At 49.6% G+C, this 19,828-nt stretch overlaps 1 protein-coding gene across 2 annotated transcripts in view; it reads left to right on the top strand.

The window, feature by feature from the left end:
- Window positions 1–19,828, top strand: part of Sema3d (semaphorin 3D) — a 170,119-nt gene that overhangs the window by 133,579 nt on the left and 16,712 nt on the right. For both annotated transcript variants that reach the window (XM_004639275.2, XM_023724306.1), the window contains 6 exons: window positions 2,422–2,536; window positions 3,441–3,510; window positions 5,655–5,799; window positions 13,883–14,105; window positions 15,968–16,056; window positions 18,252–18,293. In XM_004639275.2, coding sequence (XP_004639332.1) covers window positions 2,422–2,536; window positions 3,441–3,510; window positions 5,655–5,799; window positions 13,883–14,105; window positions 15,968–16,056; window positions 18,252–18,293 — 684 coding nt within the window. The remainder of the gene's footprint in view (window positions 1–2,421; window positions 2,537–3,440; window positions 3,511–5,654; window positions 5,800–13,882; window positions 14,106–15,967; window positions 16,057–18,251; window positions 18,294–19,828) is intronic.

Genomic DNA, 19,828 nt, shown 5'->3' with positions numbered 1-19,828 from the left:
GGATTGCAATTTCCATGTGTCGAGTTAGAGTACAGGTGCCGGGCCTTCCTTGGTGGCCGACAGGGCTGGAGCTGGCTGGTGAGAGTGTCCTCATGGTCAGGGCCCTATGGGGGGTGGCAGCAAGCCAAGAGGGAGAAATAGTTGAAAGCAGACATCCACTGTCGCCTTTCTGCATCTGAATATTTAAAAGAATGGACACAGTGTTAGAATGAACTCATGCCAGGCAAAATTGTCACAGGCACTGGAAGCACAGGCTTGTGTACTTAGCCACCACGGCCGCGGCTCCCAAGGTTCAATGGACAGCAACCCAGACAGGTCCTGGCATCGTGCTCCTGAGAACTGAGGGGCTCATGTGTGCGGGGTCAACGCGGATTCTAGTATCAGCGCTGATGTCTCAAAATGTAGAATATAAGGAAGATTTAATAAATATAATTAATGAAGATGTAATAAATACTGTACGTTTAGAATTCCTGTACAAGGAATGCCAGCACTCACGGGGCTGAGAAAGGAGGATTGCTGTGGGCTCAAAGCCAGGCTGGACTGCATGGGGAGAAGTCACACACAAAATTAAATTTTTAACAAGGGCTCTGCTTAATACTAAAGATCTGCTTAAAACTAAAGAGGCTAAAAACGATATCATTTTAAAAGATGTAAATTAAGGTTCTTGAGAGAGATGAAGAAAGAACTTGCATTTTAAAATTCACTTAAAAATATGTCAGTCTAATAATTCCTTTTTAAAAAAAAAATTATTTGATACAGGGTCTTGCTGTGCAGTTCAGACTCATAGTGATCATGCTCTCTCAGCCTCCCCATCACTGGGATTATAGGCATGTGCCACCATGCCCAGTTTTTGGCGCCAGCACAGCATGCAGTGCCAAAGATCAAACTCAGGACCTTGCACTTGCCAGGCAGGTGCTTATGCCCCGGAGCTGTCTCCCCGGCCACATAATGTCATTTTTTTCTCACTGGAATACTGTGGTACTCAAAGACTGAATTCACTGTAACTTTAGAAGAAGTATCAATATTTGGCCGCTTCAACATCTAGACTCACGTTTATAAAATAATCTGAAGATATGAGCGCTAGCAATGATCTGTATCATGATAAGCCTGCTTCACATCCATGGATGTTTGAGATCATTCAGCAGCTAACTGGAATGTGATTTGAGCGGTGGTGGTCGTGGACGGGCAGGATGCGAACCCTGAACACCTGCACAGTCCCAGGCACGCTTGTTCCTGCAGGGCCACAGCACAGAGTGGACTGTGCGGTTTTCTAAAAGAAAACGCAGCCTCACTTTTGGCCACTTAGTAAGCCTTTTAGTTCTCCACCAGATATTTAACACCGTATAGCCCGGCGAGCGTGGGCTAAGGCCGTCTTCCTTGAGCCTGCCTGGTAGCTTTGGTAACCCTCCCGTCCACGTTCTAGCTGACCCAGTCCTCTGGCACACGGGATCCGTGCTGGTTCTCCGGTGTCCCGATTCCCTCCCCCGCTGCCTGTCCTTTTCTTTTGCCGTCCAGCACCTGGCATTTTGCTGCACAATGCCTCCTTATGTGCTGTGAGTCCATCAAGCCAGCCTGGACCCAGTGGTGACCCAGCCGCCTGTCCTAGCTGTCCCCTCTGCGAAGTTCCTGCAGCGATTCACTCCTCCGGCTCTCTGCAGCGGCTTCTACAGACTTCTGCCAATTTTCCCTTTTAACGGAGGTTGTGTGATAGGCGTGCGGCTGGGTGCCTGGGCCCGTAGGCAGCGTGTTTGTGAGCTATCCGCGGGGCTGCGGGTGAAGGCCACAGGAAATCTAGGCAGAGATCAAACCTAAGAAAGGGCGTGAGGGGGTACCGAGCACACAAGAGCCTGTCTGGACAGTCCTAGGCCCTGAGTTTGATTCCTGACACCAAAAAAGTCAGATAAACTTAAGAAAACCAGCCACGAGCTACTGTTCCGTCTGTTATCAACACAACCAGCATCCCTACCTGTACCGGACAAAATCCGACTGCGGAAAAAGCTTTCTGTTGATTGAGTGTGAGTGTGAGTGTGTGTGTGTGTGTGAGCCCTCAGTACTGAGGAGCTCGAGGTGATCTGGAGTCGCCTGGCGCGGTGACACCGTGCCGTTGATAAGGGCTGGCATTTGGTGTGCTAAGTGCACACTTGTAGTCCTCATAGGAAACAGTGTACTAAATACTGATGCTTTCAGTCCAACGTTTACCATTCCTCCGCGTCCTTGGTGTAAGAAGCGCGCGTCCACGTCGCGAATTCCCCGCGAGGCCCTCCCGGGCTCCCTCTTGGTTGGAGGCGGCGGGCCACCGCGGCCTGGCCAGCTCCGGGTCCCCAGCTCTGCGCCTCCGCGGACGGAGCACTGCCGGCCCTGCGGCGCTGCCTGCGCTCTCATCAGCCCCGTTCTCACCTTCGGGACTCTTCTCCCTTTCAGAACGACGGCGGCGGGCAGCGCAGCCTCATCAACAAGTGGACCACCTTCCTGAAGGCCAGGCTGACCTGCTCGATTCCCGGCAGCGAGGGCGCCGACACGCACTTCGACGAGCTGCGTAAGTCGCCGCCCCTGCTCCGCTGAGGCCTTCCTTGGGCTCCCCGCGTGCTTCCCCGGCCCCACCCCGGCTCCGGTGCAGGGCCTCCCACCGGATCTGCACACAGGACGCACCCGGGTGCTGCTGGGGGACGCGCGGAGGGAAGTAGTACCTTGTTCAAGGGTCGGCAGGCGGCCGAGGAAGCGGAGCCGCAGCAGAGGCGGGAGGCAGAGAGCTGGGGATCAGGGCCCGCACCCCCTGCGACCTCCAGCCTGGGGCCTAGGGGAGCGGGAGGGGTGCGAGCTCTGCGACCAGACCGTGCATTCCCAGGGGTCTAACCACACCGCTGGGCCGCCGAGGAGCGGCGAAGAGTCTGCGGCCTCCGCTCTCCTCTTCACAGCTAGTTTGAGAAGGAATATTCTTAGCTGCGTGTAAAGGCTTCACCATGAGCTTTCAGCTCCCCGAAGATGCACACTCATACCTTACGTAGTCACGTCCAAAGTCACATTTGCACATGATTCACTGTAGCTGCACGAATAGCTACCTGTGCGCGACTTTGGAAGAGGCGCTCAAGGCTCAGCGATGCCCTTACGGAGGAACGCGATTTCACGCCCAAGGACAAACTGTCTTGGTTTGGTGTCTGTGTTTCATGTGGAATCCCATGCTCCCAACTGTAAGCGGTTGTGGAGAGCCCTCACTGGGCGAGCTCTCCTATGAGAGATTCCCTCAGGCAAGGGAGGTTAGTTAAGTCCCCAGCGCAGCGTGGCGCAGGGAGGGGCCTCTGACCCTTAATGGCTGAGGCCCGCCGAGCAGCTCTGTGTACTTGACTGCATATATGGTACGTTTAAAGCTTTGGCTATGTTGTGTTGTATTAAAAAGGAAATATGCAATACTGACAAATAAAATACATTTTTTCCATTAATAGAAGATATTTATTTGCTCCCTACAAGAGATGAAAGAAATCCTGTAGTATATGGAGTCTTCACTACTACCAGGTATGTATAACAAAACACGCGCAATATTTCACAGTGTGCTTTGAGGGTTGTTCTCCCGCAGCAGTGGGGACTGAAGCCTGAGGCAAATGCCCCCCGCCCCCGACCCGCTCCTCAGGCACATCTGAAGCGTGTGTGTGCATGTACGTTGGTGTAATGATGTGTCTGTCTCTTTGTAGCAGTCATACTTTTTCTTCTTACTCCACTTGGCCACTTAATGTTTCTTACAATCTTTTAATGGCCGCAGGAAGACTTCCCCTCCTATCCCTCAGTGCTGCAGCAGCCTCAGCGCTGAGCCCGTGTCCGGGGCCCAGCCTCCAGCCTGCTTCTGTTGTTTCCAGGCCTTCACGGCCATGCACAGTGACCAAGGCCTTGTGTGAGTGCGCGGTGGCCGAGGGCATTTCTGAGATAAGCTCTGGCCACTAGAGCCATGCACAGCACCTTAACGCAGCCTGCAATGAGTCCTCAAGGCTCCTGGGCCTGGAGGTCAGGCCTGGAGGTCGGGCCTGGAGGTCGGCCCGCAGTCTCCCTGCCCTGCTCAGTCTTCAGAGAGCCTGTTCACGTTGTGCTGGAGGGACCAAAGTGATGGTATGACTATGGAAGAGATGGTTTGAAGCTATTTTGCAGCAAATTATAGTTTAAGTTCTTCTAAGTGGTCTGACGCTCATGCGGTTCTCAATACCTTGAGCATAAGCTAAGTTCTCTGTGGGTTCAGAATGGATCAGACGACAATAGAGTATTTGATTACTGAACTGCTGTGAATATGAACTGGTCAGAGGCGCTGCTACATGGGACCTGCTTTCTGTACCTTTACCCTGGGATAGTAAAGGCCCAGGAGCACGAGTGCCGCTCCACAGGATCTGTGCCGGGTCCTCCTGGGCCCTGTCATGCCCTTTGCAATCAGTATGTGCTCTTTGTAGGCATGCACGCACGATGGGCCTAAGTACCAGGGAAACGTAGCCCCAGGACGGGCCTTTGTCCCTGTCCAGCTTCTGCCCACCCACGATGTGAAGTCCAAATCAGTTCTTTGTTCTCGGTGTGCTTTGCTGTTTTATTTTAAGGCTGCCCCGAGGACTGAGGTGATGTTGGTGTGCAGGTGGCGCTGTTAAGTGACAAGATGCGGTTCATGTGCGGTGGGCAGAGCCAGGCCTCGGGCGTCACAGCCAGGAACAGCCAGCTTTTGTGGCTGGCACCTCGCTCCCCAGAGCTGGCTCCCCCTGGCTGCCTGTGGGCCATTTGTCCTCACCTCCTGGTGGTCCCCATCAAAGCCACCCAGGAAGAGTACTGATTGCGTCACTCAAGGTAGAGGCGTGTGTGTTTGGTCGTGTCCTGTGCAGACGGAAATCTCTTAGATCGTGAAGAGTGACCTCACGGTCAGGAACAGGAATTACTGAAAGGCTCTGTTCAGAGAAGCGTCTTTTATTTTCTATGAACAAAGCCAAAGCATATCTGATGAGTACGAACAATATCCATCACGAGTGTGCCAAAACCCGCCGGGTTCTCATGGACCGGTTCTGCAGCGCTGCTTCTGAGTGTATGCGTGTGTCACGACTTTATACATCACAGCAGTTGCTGTATTCTGAAGGTTGACTCTGGGAGCAAAATGAAAAATAAAAAGGTTATTCCCGCCTTATTAAGAGACAGTCAGCTTGATAAGAGCCACCTGAATATATTATTTAGCAGCTAAACTTATGTTCACTTGCTAAATAGATGACATATGAGGCAAGGATTATTCACATATCTAGATGATTACTATTTTAAAAGTGGTTCAGGTAACTTACTATACTGAAGCTCTTTAGAGGACATTATTTTTTGATAATCTTGGGTAAAAATTACACCCCTTCCTCCGTGTTCCTCTGTGTCCTCTGGGTTCAGGGGCAGTTGCTGGTGAGTCTGTCTCCCGGGTGCTGCGCAGACGCCGGCCTGGGCAGCCTGGCAGTGCTGACCTGGGGGCACTCCCCGGGTCCCCTTCGCTTCCCAGTCCCTGAGCTCCCTCCCTGTGGCTGGTGCACGGTGCAGACTCCGTGAGCGCGCAGGTGCGCTGAAGCTTCTGCAGCGCTGCTCAGCAGCGAGTACCAGCGCCTTCTCGGCCCCACGGCTGTGCCCGTGAGCACCGTGGAAACTCTGCGCTCTGTGCTTTCTTCCAGCTCGGTGTTCAAGGGCTCCGCCGTATGCGTGTACAGCATGGCCGACATCCGGGCTGTCTTCAACGGGCCCTACGCCCACAAGGAGAGCGCAGAGCACCGCTGGGTGCAGTACGACGGGCGGATCCCCTACCCCCGGCCCGGCACGGTAAGCGGCAGCTCCCGCCGCGCTGTTTCCTAGCCCTGTATTCGACTTCTGCCTCTGCTCCTGCGCCCACTTCTGTTCCCCATGGCAAGGCATGCTATTGGTTCTTGGACTGTGGATTTCTCTCTGTTCAGTAATGTAGGAGCAATTCAGCGTCCACTCGCATTCAACCTTTTACTCTAAGAATTTCAAGTGTGAGGGAAAACTACGGGCCCCACCGGCCTGAGCAGATGGCGCTGGCCTCCGTCACCAGCGGGTCTGCGAGTCCGTCAAAATCATTTCCTATGATCTAACCCATGCTGACCTGAATGCCACCGAATTCTATAAACATGCTCATCACAGCTGCTGAGTAGTAGAGATCGCTACAACACAATTTGGAAATGTCTGAAATAACATGCAGGTGCATAAGCTCTCTCTTCCCTCACGCCTTTAGTTACTGGACAGTGACGCTTGTCTTGTCTGCTGACCACGCTCCTATTCTGACTCCTTACTCTATGCTCTCTCTGGAATGCTGCTAGTGAAGTTAGCGGCCAACATTCAGTTGTGCGAACCTGCTACACAGCTATCACGTATACTTTCCCTGGTGAACTGCACTGTCTTAACTCAGCATCCATAAAATCACTGAAATTATGTTTCACTGCATCAAATGGCTACACTTGTAAAATCTGAGAATGTGAGAGCTTTGGTGGCAGATAGGAACTGTGTAATTCACTCTTATTTACACAGGAGGAATTTGATGCCCAGAATGATTAAATAATTTTCCCTGTATAATTTTCCCAAAAATAGCAGAAGGAGGAGGGATACCAGGTGGGGTTTCCTGGCCAAGCTCCGCCCCCGCATTCTCCGGTCCCTACCTGCTCTCTCATCCCCCGACATGGTGATGAGTACCTTACCTGGCAGTGGCCTTGCTCTCCTCCCTCTCAGCTCCTGTCATTCTGTTTTGTCTGTACTTATTTAAAACAGCAAACGTTGCAATTTTTCTATTTTCTACTTCGCCACTTCAGAGATTCTAGTTTTAGATATTATAATTGAGCCTTTCCCATGATTCAGTAAGTCCTGTGAGTTTGCTCACTATGTCTTTGGGACATCACAGTGCACCATTATCCCAGGCGTATGACAAGAGAAAGGGCAGCGAGGCAGCACGCACGCTCATGGCCGGCCTCCTCGTGCTTGGAGAGTGAGTACGGCGTCCTGCTAGGATCTGCGGCCCGTCGCAGGCTCTGCTGCTGTGCCTGCCACTGACCAGACAGGCCCACAGGGCCTTTCGCGGCTCCGTCCTGTGCGCTAGGAATGATGGGTTCTGAAGCCTCCTCCGCACGCCACTCTGACGGTGTGGCTGGGAGCACGCCTGGGTCTAATAGAAGTGACTGAGTAATGTGCCTTCTATGTAGCAGTCATACATTTTGCTGACAGCCACTTTACACTTACATGAGAAAGTTCAAATAGATAATTGAAGAGGACACTTTTGCCTTTACCTTTGCTGCATCCACTCCGTTCTTCAGATTGAATTCCAAGGTGCCCAGGATAGAGCCTGTTCCCAGCCTTCTCTTTCAGTTGGGTACACAGGCCTGGGGGCTGCCTGCTGGCCTACTCTGGTGTTTTGGGTTTTTGCAGTACCAGTGATTGAACTCAAGCCCCTGTGCTTGCCAGGCAAGTGCTTATTCACTGAGCTATCTTCCTGGGCCCCGTGCTGGTGTGTCGGCTTGGATGGGATGATGTAGTCCCATTGACTGAAAGTCAAACCCAAACCCAAGCTCACTGCATCACCCTACTGTGAAAAGCCTGGCAAGTGTACAGGATGTATTTCCAGAATTCCTTAATTTCGAGTGGCTCTTCTGCCCTCTGGTGTTCAAGTAGGGTGTCCCAGCCTTTCCCATTGTGCCCATCCCAGCGGTTCCAGGTGTGCCCATCCCAGCGGTTTCCAGTGTGCCCGCAGGCTCTCTGGTCAACCTGGAGCCTGTTGATCAAGGCCCACGTGGGAGAAATGTCCGCAGCCCTCGCAGGCCTGGCGCAGGGCAGACCTGGCCCCTCTGGAGTCAGCCGGAAGGAAGCTCAGACTGGGGAAGTCTGCGAAGGCGAATTCAGTTTTGAAATCTGACTTATTAGAGATAATTGACTGCAGTTTTCATAAATAAAGTAGTGCTGTTCTGTATGACAGTGACTTCCTAAGACTTCTACGCCCACACAGCATGACGGTCAGCTCTGCTCAAAAGAGAGGTTCAGTTTTTAAACGATTATCAAAAAAGAGAAAAAGCACTTGTCATTGAAGTTCAGATACTTACTAAACACATTTCATCACCATTGAACTACTGTGCCACGGTTTTTATTTCTGCAGGATCTAATTTTGTTAAAATAATTATTCTCCTTAAAGCTCTATTTCCTTCTGAGTGGAAACTGCTTCTACTGTTACTTTTTTATTTTACCTGTGCTCTTAGGGTTACCCCAAGTAATCCTCCACTGTTTGGTGGGAGAGAGGAAGTAGTGTAGGCGCTATTCCTAATCTCACAGATTTACTTCACTGTGGGGGCGTTGGTAATGCTGAGTGCATTGCAGATCTTGTTAATAGCTTGAACACCATCGCATTCCATTCTGTCTTTGCATACAGACTTAACCTTTTATTTTATTTGTGCATGTTTGTGGTTCGTGTACTTTATAGTCACTGGGGTGCACATAGATGCGTGCAAGGCGGCACACACGGTGCACGAACAGCTGTGAGTGCCTTCGTGTGGAGCCGGGGAGAGGTGCACATTTCCCAGAGTGCTGCGCTGCGGTGTGGATTCTGCGGACAGCTGGCTCCTGTCTAGACCTCACCACGGTCTCTGCAGCGCTCGCCCATGGAACCGCGCCTGGCTTCGGCTCTGTCTCGGTCCCTTTCTTCCCTGTGTGTAAGGACTGTGGTTGATTTTTTTTCTTTAATCTTTTATGTTGCAGAAAGATACCACATAAAATATCAAAAGTCATTAAGCTAATCTTTTTCCCACTTACTGGCCTCCTGTATTAGTTGCTGAATATCAAGTATCCTATTAATGAAAAAAAAGAGGGCATACATGTAAAAATGTCTTTTAAAACTTGATCAATAAAACTTCTTTTTTTAAATTTAGGACAGGGCATATACGGTCTCACTACGTAGATTGGACTCCTAGTGATTTTCCCGCCTTCAGCCTCCCAAGTGCTGGGGTTACAGGCGTGCACCCCACGCCCAGTCTCAGTGGCTGTCTTAGTGTGCCCCGGGTACAGCACGTCCCTCAAACCCCGGCCGCTGTGCTCTGCCAAAGCAGGCACTTTAGTCAGCTGAGCTATCTGGCCAGCCCTGCAGTAAGACGTGGTTAAGTATATCTTGTACAGCAAGATTAAGAGAAACATTGAACTATTTTGTGAGACTTACTGTATCTGAAACATTTCCCAATAAGCTTTGCTTCTCTAACTGCATCTCACTAATTCAGCTCTTTGTACAGCTGAGTTTTGTGAAAAGCCATATGTATATGGTAATAGTTTATTTTTAATGTAATTTATAACTTAATAGTCCACAACAAAAACGATGTTACACAATATTTTGACCCCCACTTAGTGTACACCATGCCCCGTCTCCCTCTGAAACCTGTCAGAGCTTCACCTCACCAAGACACTCCACCTGCGAGGGCTCCCATGTGTTCTTCTCAAGGAAAGCACCCAGCGAAGGCCTGCCTCCAACTTCCTGTTGTGGCGGGCTCTGCCCGTCCTCCTTTTCTGCCGGATATGAGCCTCCGCCTCAGCCTGTGAGTGCAGACCTCACTAGCAGCTCACTTCCTTCCACGGTGACACTTCCTAACATTGTAGAAGACCCTGAAAATCACGAAGCCCTTGGCATCCCAGGTCCCCTGTGAAGTCACCTTATCAGCGACACAACCGTGGCCAGCCCTGGCGCTGGAACAACAGCCTTGTGCGAGGGAGCATCCCAGACAGCGCCGAGCCTGACCTGGGCTTGGCTGGTGCTCGTCCTGCGCAAATGCGCGGTGAGGGATCGGAACACACAACACATGCCCTTGCTCATGTGTCTTCCCTTGAAATTGCAAAGATTATTGAGATATGCCAACTTCTGCCATGGTTGTTATTCAGAAATCTAGGCTTTGAGTTGAAAATGGAACCCACAGATTCAGAGTTCTTCCGGCGCACTGTTTTCTCATAGATTGTGGATTCCATCCCATCTCAGCTCCTTCGGCTGAAGAGCTGGTGGCTCTCAGAATCTGGTGGCTTTATTAAACTGAAGAAGATCTAAAATAGTCAGGGGACAGATTATAAATTATGCCATCTCTTTACATTATAATATTGTTTACAAGGCAGATGACTGGCTTCCAAACATGGGTAAAACTGGCCAAAGGAAAATACACACTTCAAAAGTGCTGTGAGAAGATTCTTCCTGATTTTGTAATACTGGACTGTGACAGTCTCAACTGGACGCACGGTTAGAGGGCTGGAGGCTCCCCTCCCCTCTCGAGTTCTTCTCTCGTTCCCGTGCATGAGGGTGTTGCTGTGTTACTGTTGCTCATGAGCGCCGTGCTCCTGCCGTAGTTCATTGTGCTTTCTTTTCAGTCAGCCTTGCTGACTAACTTCAGACGTGCAGGAAGCTTCGCCAACTTGCGCTTCACGCTTGCTGCTCTACGTGTGCCTCTTGTAGTGAATTCTGCCTGCTTTTTCCTGGACACCATCAGTTCGGTGCCTAGCCACTGATTAGCAGGTGACCACCCTACTACTTTGTGCCTGCTGTCTGCTGAACAGACCTCCAATCCTGTCCTGGAAGAGAGCAGCAGAGTGAGGGCTGAGTCGGCAGCCTGGCTCCAGCTCCTGCCGGGCTCTGCGGGAGACCACGGGCTGCCACTGTCCTGCACCCAGGCCCGGGCGCTGATCCTTCCCTGGGCTCATGTGGATTGACGTGTCCTGCTGGCTCCGTGTGTGTGCGTGCGTGTGTGTGTGCGTGCGTGTGTGTGTGTGTGTGACAGAGCCAGTGTCTGCTCTGAAAATTAGGTTTCCCAAGTTCTCAGAGGCGTACTGTGTTTTGCTTTTGCTGGTAAAAGTTCTTGTAAGAAAAAAGGACTTCAAAGCAGACAGCGGGTGACTCACCTCTGCTCTTGGTCACTGGGCCTCTAGGATGACTCAGAGGCTGACCCCCAGGTGGAGAATCAGGGTGATAAGGTGGTGCTTATGACATTGGCATTTCTGACAATAAACACAAAAGCTTGGCTGCCCCTCTGTGCCACCCTCTTGATCTCTGGATTTGTTTGAAGGGAAGCTGCCCCCTGCGGAGAGCCCGAAGCAGCAGCAGGAGCAGCAGCAGAGGGAGACTCCTAGCAGCTGTCTGAGGCCTGGCCAGGGCAGAGCTCTTCCTGGATAGAATCCACCTCTCTTCCCTTATCCTGTGCTTCCCACTCCAGTCCCCAAGGCCTTACACAAACACACGCTGTGCCAAGCACAACACGTCACACCTCGCCAGCAGCCTCCCGCGGGCTCTGTCGGCCCCTCCTCTAGTCTCTTTCTCCAGTGGCACCCAGGCTTCCGCAAGCCACCGCCGAATGCAGTGTTGGCTCTCCCTGCCCTTCCCTTTTTGTTTTCTTTCCCCGGATTGTAGATTGTCTTGGTGCTTTTCAAAGCACAGGGAAGGCCTGACTAAGCTGCCTGGTTACTTGTGCAGCCTCAGAGACCAGCAGGCGATCAGGCCAGGGGTGAACAGCTGGAAGCTAATAGGACAGCCAGCCAGGGAGCAGCAGCAGCGCCTCTTCCTGGGGTGCAGAGCTGCCAAGGGAAGGTTTCCCCAGAGGGTGGAGGAGCCCCACAGGCTCGCTGTACTCCCTGTGCTTGGGGCTTTCCTCTGTGCAGCCCTCCTACAGCAGGTCTTGTGTGTTGTGTGGCCTCCTACATTACTTGTAGATCTGTGTTCCTCTTTTCTGTGCGCCATCCAAGCAGAAATCCCACCCAGTGAGCATACGAAGGCGGCAGAAGGCTCCCGCTCTGCCCTGTCCTGGACCTCAGGGAGCGGCTCCCCGGCCATGTCCCGTCCCCAGGTGTGCTGCGGGCCTGACCTCGCTGTGCACGCAGGGAGCGGAGCATTGTCCCCCAGGGGCAGGGGAAGGCAAAGGAGCTCTCAGGGCATTTCGAAATACTCAACACAAACCAGGTGTCCCTGCTCTTTTTTTTTTTTTTTCTTTTAGATTTTATTACACTTTTATTACCCTTGGTTAGAGGCATGCAATATGGAAAACTGTTAGGTTTATTTATCTGTTGAATGTATCACCATGCAGTGGAACTTTCTTACATTAATTTTGTAATTATTTAAAATTTTGAAATGAAAATTGTGACTTAGATGTCATGAATTTTTTTTTCTAGAAATTCTGGCCGCCCCCTCAGCACAGCTGCAAGCACAAAAGAGAGTTCTCGAGGTGGAGGCTGGTTCAGAACTGCGGTGCAAGCGCAGGCTTGGCCAGCCTTAGACCAACCGCAGGGGTAGAAGCTAGAAGCCAGCCCACAGCAAAGCTAGCTCTGCCTCCCATGCACAGCCTGCGTTTGCAGGGAGTGCTGCACAGTGCACACCTCGTGTGGGTTCCCGTATAAGCTTTCAGGATAGGTTCCCTGCCGCGTGAAGCTGGCAGGTTCCCCTTAGCCAGGGCTTAGAGCAGACGCCATGCCCCTCGCGAGTTTGGGTCTGCGGAGCCCCCTCCTGGGCTAGGTCGGTACCACACAGCTCAGGAGGGGGCTTCTCCTCTCCTTGCTGCAGAGCTCGGAGGAGTAAACCAGGAAAGGATCAGTTTTTAATGCCAGGCGTGGAAGTTTCTTGTGAGAGATGGGTACTCTCGAATGAATGACAGAAAGTCAATAACATTGTTTTAGTACAGCTTTGATGTTTTATATAATATAATAAAGCATTACGATTTTAATGGTATAAAACTTTGGATCACTGTCATAGGTCATAAATAACTCCTGGACATTGAACTTCCTAGGAATGGCTTCTGTGAGAAGTGTCATGTGTTCTTAGACATTCATATGAAGCAAAGGCAAGACTGTTCCAGCTCATCTAGAAAATCAGAGAGGAAAAAAGTACTTTTTCACACAAGTTTTATCTAATGTCACTCATCCTAATCTAATACCTTTCCATCCCAGGAAAATTTATAGTCCATTAAGAATTTAGGTGTGATAATGGTATTATACTGTACAAGAGAACTTTATCACTTACAATATTTTGTAGTTTTTAGATTTATTTATTTTAGCACATGTTCTCAGTACCAAAGATGAGAGTAATTGTGGAGAGTTGGTACACATACCTACCACATCCTCATTAAATGTAAAGAATATAAATCACAATATTTTGAAACAAATTAGATGGAGGATGTGAGAGTATATATTTTCTATGAAAATGTGTCAAATGGCAAGGTTTTGTATTTTTGGATGAAAGCACCTCACCTCCGCTGATGTGTGCTAATTTGGACTTTTCATCTTCCCACCAGGGGGCAGGCCGTGCTAAGAGTTTATCGGAGGGCGACGGTAGGCAGGAAGTGAGTCCAGGCAGAGAATCCCCTGAGCTGAGCGCAGACCCTGTGGTGGAGTCCGTTACCCTGTTCAGAGTAGAGCTCTCACACCAGTTTTGATATGACTACTCAGTACAGATTTCAAGCCAATGAAGTCCTTTTGGCATTGTTTTTGTGTCCTGTTTATTTGTTCTTTTAATTTTGAATGATCATGGTTTCATTTGAAGCAAAATCTCAACTGTACTGAGAAGAACTTGAAAGTAATGCTTTCCCGTATTGTCTTTGACGATTACCTCTTAATTATTGCAACGTGGCTTTCAAGTGTGTTAGAAACACTAATCGTCAGGAGAAATTAATCTTTATAGGGAAAGACTTGGCAGAGGAAACGTCCAAAAGTTCCAATGAATACAAATAATTTAGAATGTTCGGGGCAGAGGGAACCAGCTAAGCACCCTGCGGAGCGCAGCCCCAGCACGAGGGCGAGGCCCCGCGGGAGCTTCCCCGCCTCCTGCTGTGCACAGCCGCTCCAGGCGGAAGGGCCGCCGGTTAATCCGCAGGTGCTTAGCGGTGACGCCCCTGCCCGCTGCCCACAGTGCCCCAGCAAGACCTACGACCCGCTCATCAAGTCCACCAGGGACTTCCCGGACGACGTCATCAGCTTCATCCGGCGACACCCGCTCATGTACAAGGCCGTGTATCCGGCCGCGGGGCGCCCGACCTTCAAGCGGATCAACGTGGACTACAGGCTCACGCAGATCGTGGTGGACCACGTGGCGGCCGAGGACGGCCAGTACGACGTCATGTTCCTCGGCACAGGTGAGCCCCGCGGCCGCCGCCGCGGTCCGCCCGCGCAGGGAGGCAGGCTTCCCGGGTCCTCGTGGGCAGCATGCGTGAGGGTGACCAGGCGACACCGCGGTGAGGGCTGCTAACTTGCGGAATGCTATCTTGGGCGTCTCCAGCCTGAGATTCAAAACCGCTTTGCACCTCAGCTGCGGTGGGCCCCAGTGTCAGTGAGGCGCCCGGGGCTGTCTCCCCAAGGACTGCGGCCAGTGCCCGGCCACCCGGGCTCCGCCGAGCGCCCCTGCCCCCGCCGCCGGGCCGCCTGCCCCTGCCTTTGAGGCCCCGACTGAAGCACTGAGCATTGCCCTGCGAGATTACGTGCAAGCGCCCTGGAGATGCGTGTTCCTGTTCTTGAATTTGTGGGTTAAAATGAGTTCTTTACTCTTGAGTGGAGCAATTCAGCAATGGCCAAGCTATTGCTCTGAAAGTGACATAGTATTTATTTGAACATCTCAAGAGTCAGAAAAATCATAATCTAATAATACTTAAGTGAGCTCTTGCAGAGGGCATTCTCAGGAAAGCGCACTGGGCCGCGCGGCGGCGGGCGGGCAGCCACACAGGGAGCCCGACTAGCTAGCCTTTAACACAGGGAGGTCTTTGTGGAAATGATTGTTAAGAGTGGAAGACAGTTTTGGAACTATTTCAGTTTTAAATCTTCCCTGCCTTTACAGAAGACAGGCTCGTAGACAGCTGTGTGTGATGAACCCGAGGTCCCCGGGCACCAGCGTCCACCTGGCTGGCACACAGGCAGGTGCTCCGGGATGGGAGGCCTGCCACAGGGTCCCCGCTTGGGGTCATTGGTGCTCACAATGTGACGCTTAGGCACGTCCACTAAGAGCTCACTCATGGGTCTTGGGCAGTTGTATCGAAGTGTCATGCAGCCACTAGGTGGTACTAGGTAACTTTTACTGAGAAAATCGTAACAATATTAAGACAGTTAATTTTGACACTTAGAAAATGCACATTTAAAAGCCTTTAAAGATTCCAGAGTCATTGAATAATTAAACTATTAAGCTAATTTGTACACTTAGGAAAACTACTGTATATGTTTGAATAACCAAACCCCAATGCTCAGAACTTTAAAGATCTGTTTCATACAGATAATTATAAGGTGAGATTTATTTTTTTTTCTGGTGTTCTTTTATCTTTTGTATGAGTATGCCACCTTGTGGAACTACAATGTAAAATGATGTATTTAAGTTATCCTTTCAAAACATCAGTTTTTGTTTTGCATTATTAATCTTGTATTCTTTATTAAGTTGAACTAAAACAATTTTAAACCAAATTTTAGCATCCAATGCACTAACAATAATTCTGAAGGTAGAACACAATTTAGAACACAGTTTTCCCTGGTAGATTTCCTTAGTCATTTCTTATACATTTGTTAACATTAATAAGATACATGTAGCTTACATTTTATGGTGAATTGGACTTAGTAAGCATTGAGACCTTCTTTATTATAGAAAGATAAGTATATGGAGAGACCATTATTTTAATACATTTTAACTTTATAAATCAAAATTGTATAACTGTTTCATTTCTTCTATAATTTCAAACAATATTTAAGTTGGGCTTCGCAGTAGAGTCTGTTAAGAATCTGTCCTCAATATGTAAGTCTCAAAATTCTCTTTATATGTCTCTTCTACTAGGTTAAAGCTGTAACAATTCAGAAAGAGAAAATCATATACATTAAACTTCATTTCTGGTGTTTTTCATTTAATTGGCTTTCTTAAGAAGCATTTAAAGTAAAGAGAAAGGAACAAATTGAAGGGCTGTAGTACATGCTTGCAACTCAACCTGGTGGCAGAAACAGCAAGCTCTGCTCACGCATTTTGCAGATGTTGGAACAGTGCTCAAGGTGGTCAGCATCTCCAAGGAGCAGTGGGGCATGGAGGAGGTGGTGCTGGAGGAGCTGCAGGTGTTCAAGGTGAGCCTGGGCCGGAGGGCGTTGCCCCAGAGTCCTGTGCAGGGTGCGCTGTTCACGTACCGCCCACCTTCCCTCCTGAAATTCAGCCTTCCTGCTTTCCTCTTTGCTAAGTGCTGGGAATGCTGTATAAGCTAGAAAGAGTGGAGTGGGCTGCTGTTCCGGGGTCGCTTCTCATTACCAAATTCTCCACGCCTTAGCAGACAAATTGCCACAGTCAGTACCAGATGCCTGACTGCTTGAGAAATCCTACTTCGCAGTTCTTCCCCAGCTGAATTGAAAAAGCGGAAAAACATATATACATCATGCTTCTTTGCTTTTCTGTAAGGAAACTGAGCAAGGAGTAGGCAGCAGGATCGCATGACTTTCGTGACAGTAATTCTTCCTGTGTGCTGGGTTCCTCTGACCTTCCAGAGTGTTTGGCCTCCAGAAGACACCATCAAGTTTTGGTGGTACCTTTGAGCACGGGTCATAAATTTAAATTGCAGCAATTCTTATAAAGCCTCGGTGAAACTTAAAATTGCTTCCTGAAAAGAACATTAGAAATAAAATTCTGTACCTTAGAAAAGCTTTCTAAGAATGTGCCATACTGTTTTATAAGGTTTAGCTGACACAAATTATTAATAACTGCTTCCACATAAACATCTATTGCCTAAAAGGAAGTAGAGTTGTCCAGGCAAGGAGGGCTCTAGTTAGCTGGTGTGTGGGTGCCCTGGTCCTGTTATGCCGTGATGATCGTAAGGGAAGCCACCAGCACAGGCATGCTAGCTGGCCTGACCACACAAGGCCTAACTCACTTTTCCTAAGGGAAAAGCCAGGGACAAATATAAGGCTGAGCAGAGGTTCAAACAAAGACCCCTCACACCCATAAGCCCATCCGGCAAGCTCCACCCCACGGTTGCTAGATGCTGGTCTGGAGGAATTGTTTGGCTTTCCTGTTAAAACTGAACAAAGGCCATATTTTGTTCTCTTTTTAAATCACTTTTAGAAAGACAGAGTTACTAAGGTATATGTCATAAACAAAAACCCCACATGATTACTTCACACAATTTGATGAGTTTGGCCTTTGCTAAAAGTTCATAACGAAAAGTTATTGGGTAGAACCTTCTCATCATTCCTCCTCTGTGAATTTTCTTTTGTGTCAGCTGCTGTTAACTGATTGGCAAGCACAGGCTGATGGTGGGTGAGCACGGAGAAGAGGGAGCGCTAGATGGCATGACTTTTATAAAGCAGCCCACTTCACCACTGTGTTCTCCCCTGCGTGGTTGGCGGGCCTCACGCTGGAGGCTGTTTTTTTCCTTTCTACTTGGTCCAAGCTCACTCTGCAGAGCCTGTTTCTTTTCCTGCCTTCAATAAAACTTTGCTGCTCTTAAAACTTCCAGCTCGCTCTTGCTTAACAGTCTTTATGTTGACATTTTTAACTTCACCTTATATGTGCAGAGCCGTATGAGCCACATAAGAAGTCGGCCTTCGCTCTCACCCTGAACACGTGTGCACTGCTGTCCTGGTGTCACTGCAAAGGACACAGAGCTGTGTCACTGCTCAGATGGTGGCTGCTAGAACACGTTTTTGAGTCTCTGGTCTGCATGGGAACAGGACGAAGCAACACATAATTACAGCAATGTTCTGGTCAGCACCAGTGGGGATTATAAGGAAGCAGTTAGCAAAAGCTGATTTTGAAGAAATACAAAACTTGCAACTGGGAACAATTTTCAATGCAAAGTGTCTCTTCAAGCTATTTTTCTTAAAACAACTATTTTCATCCTTCTTTAAAAAAATCATTTATGTATTTGGTACAGGGTCTCACGAGGCAGCTGCGACTTGTAGTGATCTTCCTGTTTTCAGCCTCCCCAGTGCTGGGATTACAGGAGTGCACCCCCACATGCGGACGCGGCCCCAGGTCAGCGTGCCCTGGGGCAGGGCAGGACGGCATGCAGGACCAGGGATCAAGCCCTCGGTCCCGTGTTTGCCTATGCAGGCTCCTAGGCAGCTGAGCTGCCTTGCCAGCCCTATTTTCATCTGTGATGGTAAATCACTACACTTTGTCAGAACTTTGTGAATACCAAATCCTTCTTCCTTTATCTGACAGAACCTGAGCATTTGCTTCTGCGTTCTTCGGTATAAGGTGAAGCCCCACTGTGGCTAAGCTGAGAGACTGTTACTGGTGTTCTTTATTGACACTCAGCCTCTATTTTCAGCACTCATCAATCATCTTGACCATGGAGCTGTCTCTAAAACAGGTACTTTCTCATTTTATGCAAAAATCTACCACAAGAGTAGCAGCTGCTTGGAACAAAGTAATTTGAAGAATCCACTTTAGTCAGAAATTAAATTGCAAATAGTGTAGAAGGCTGTAGATTATTTGTCTTTCTCGTTATTGATTAGAAACCATTGCTTCAGCCTTCCCTGAGTAGAACGGGACGCTCATCAATTGAACAATGTATTCTTTTTTTCTTTGAGCTTCAAAATTGAGCTTAAGTTTTCTGGCCTCATGAGGGTATCTTTCTGTCAAAGTCTTAAGCAATACAGATAAAATATTAGTTGTAACCATTTAACATTTTTTAATCAGGGAGCCTAGGAGTAAGACCGAGGAGCGTGGCCAGCCCTCCTCACAAGACTCAGTATCTAACACTGAATCAGTCTCCTTGATAGCAAAGCTAGAAGGACGTCCTATATACAGTGTGAATTCAAGCAGGACACGGCACAGTGTCACTCAGACCCGAGCAGCACACTGCCGTGGGGAGCAGGTGGGAGCTCCTGGTGATGCCGACACACTGCTGTGGAGTGCGCTTTCCCAGCTCCGGGGTGTGCCGCCCCAAATCCCAACTGATTGAAGAGGCTGAGCCTTGCACTACCATTTCTGTCTGCATCGTCAGGCCCCAACAACATCATGACAATGTCATCTCAACATCAAGACTTTGCAACAATATTCTACTCTCTTCCACCTGCCACGGCACAGCCTTCGTTAGGCAATAACCTGAACAGGATTCTTGCTTGGGTTGTTCCTATTATTCGTGTATTTATCCAACATACATTTCTTGAAAGCCTACTGCTGTGCTTTTGGGGTCCAGAAAATGAGTGGTTGACACAGCCTTAATCTCCAGAGGCTGTCACAGAGCTGAGAGATGGAGAATCATGCTCACGATGCACAATAAGGATAGAAGTACAGGTGAGAGACAGGAGAAAGAAGGTAGCCTGCAAAGCAGCCAGCAGGGAGGACAAAGAGCCCCAAGAGACCTGGCACAGCTGGAGCCTTACAGGACATCCTCAGCCAGATAAATACAAAGGCCATGGATGGCAGTGAGTCTGTACAGTGGGGGACGTCTGAAAGCTGGGGAGGAGGAGAGGTCACTGCATGCTCCCCATGAAAGCTAGGGCCCATCCACAGTGGGTGACCGCAAACCTCCTCTCTGACATCTTCAGGAAAAAAGAGGGTGAGAAATGAACGTGCCTAGGTAGTCCAGCCTGAGGTTAGGCAAATCTTTCTGGGTCCTCTTAAGATGTTTGATAATTTATCTCAAGAACAACAAAAAGCTTGGTGGTTATTAGCCAGAGGCTATCCCTGTCAGACTTTCCTTCTAGAGGGTCTGTGTGGTGTAGTGTGGAGGGCAGAGATGGGGTCCTGAGGCAGAGAGGGCGTCAGGGAGGAGCTGTAGCGAGCAGAGGCCATTAGGGCACTTGTAAGACATCCAGGAAGGAGTGGATAAGGGTGGAAACAGAGGCCCGGGGGGGGGGGGGGGGGGAAGCCGCATGACAACTGCTGTGAGAGAATGGA

This window comes from Octodon degus, unplaced genomic scaffold, assembly GCF_000260255.1.
Source record: "Octodon degus isolate 3935 unplaced genomic scaffold, OctDeg1.0 scaffold00108, whole genome shotgun sequence".
Taxonomy (NCBI): domain Eukaryota; kingdom Metazoa; phylum Chordata; class Mammalia; order Rodentia; family Octodontidae; genus Octodon; species Octodon degus.
Note: the sequence above shows the minus strand (reverse complement) of the source record. Positions and strands in the feature narration are given on the sequence as shown.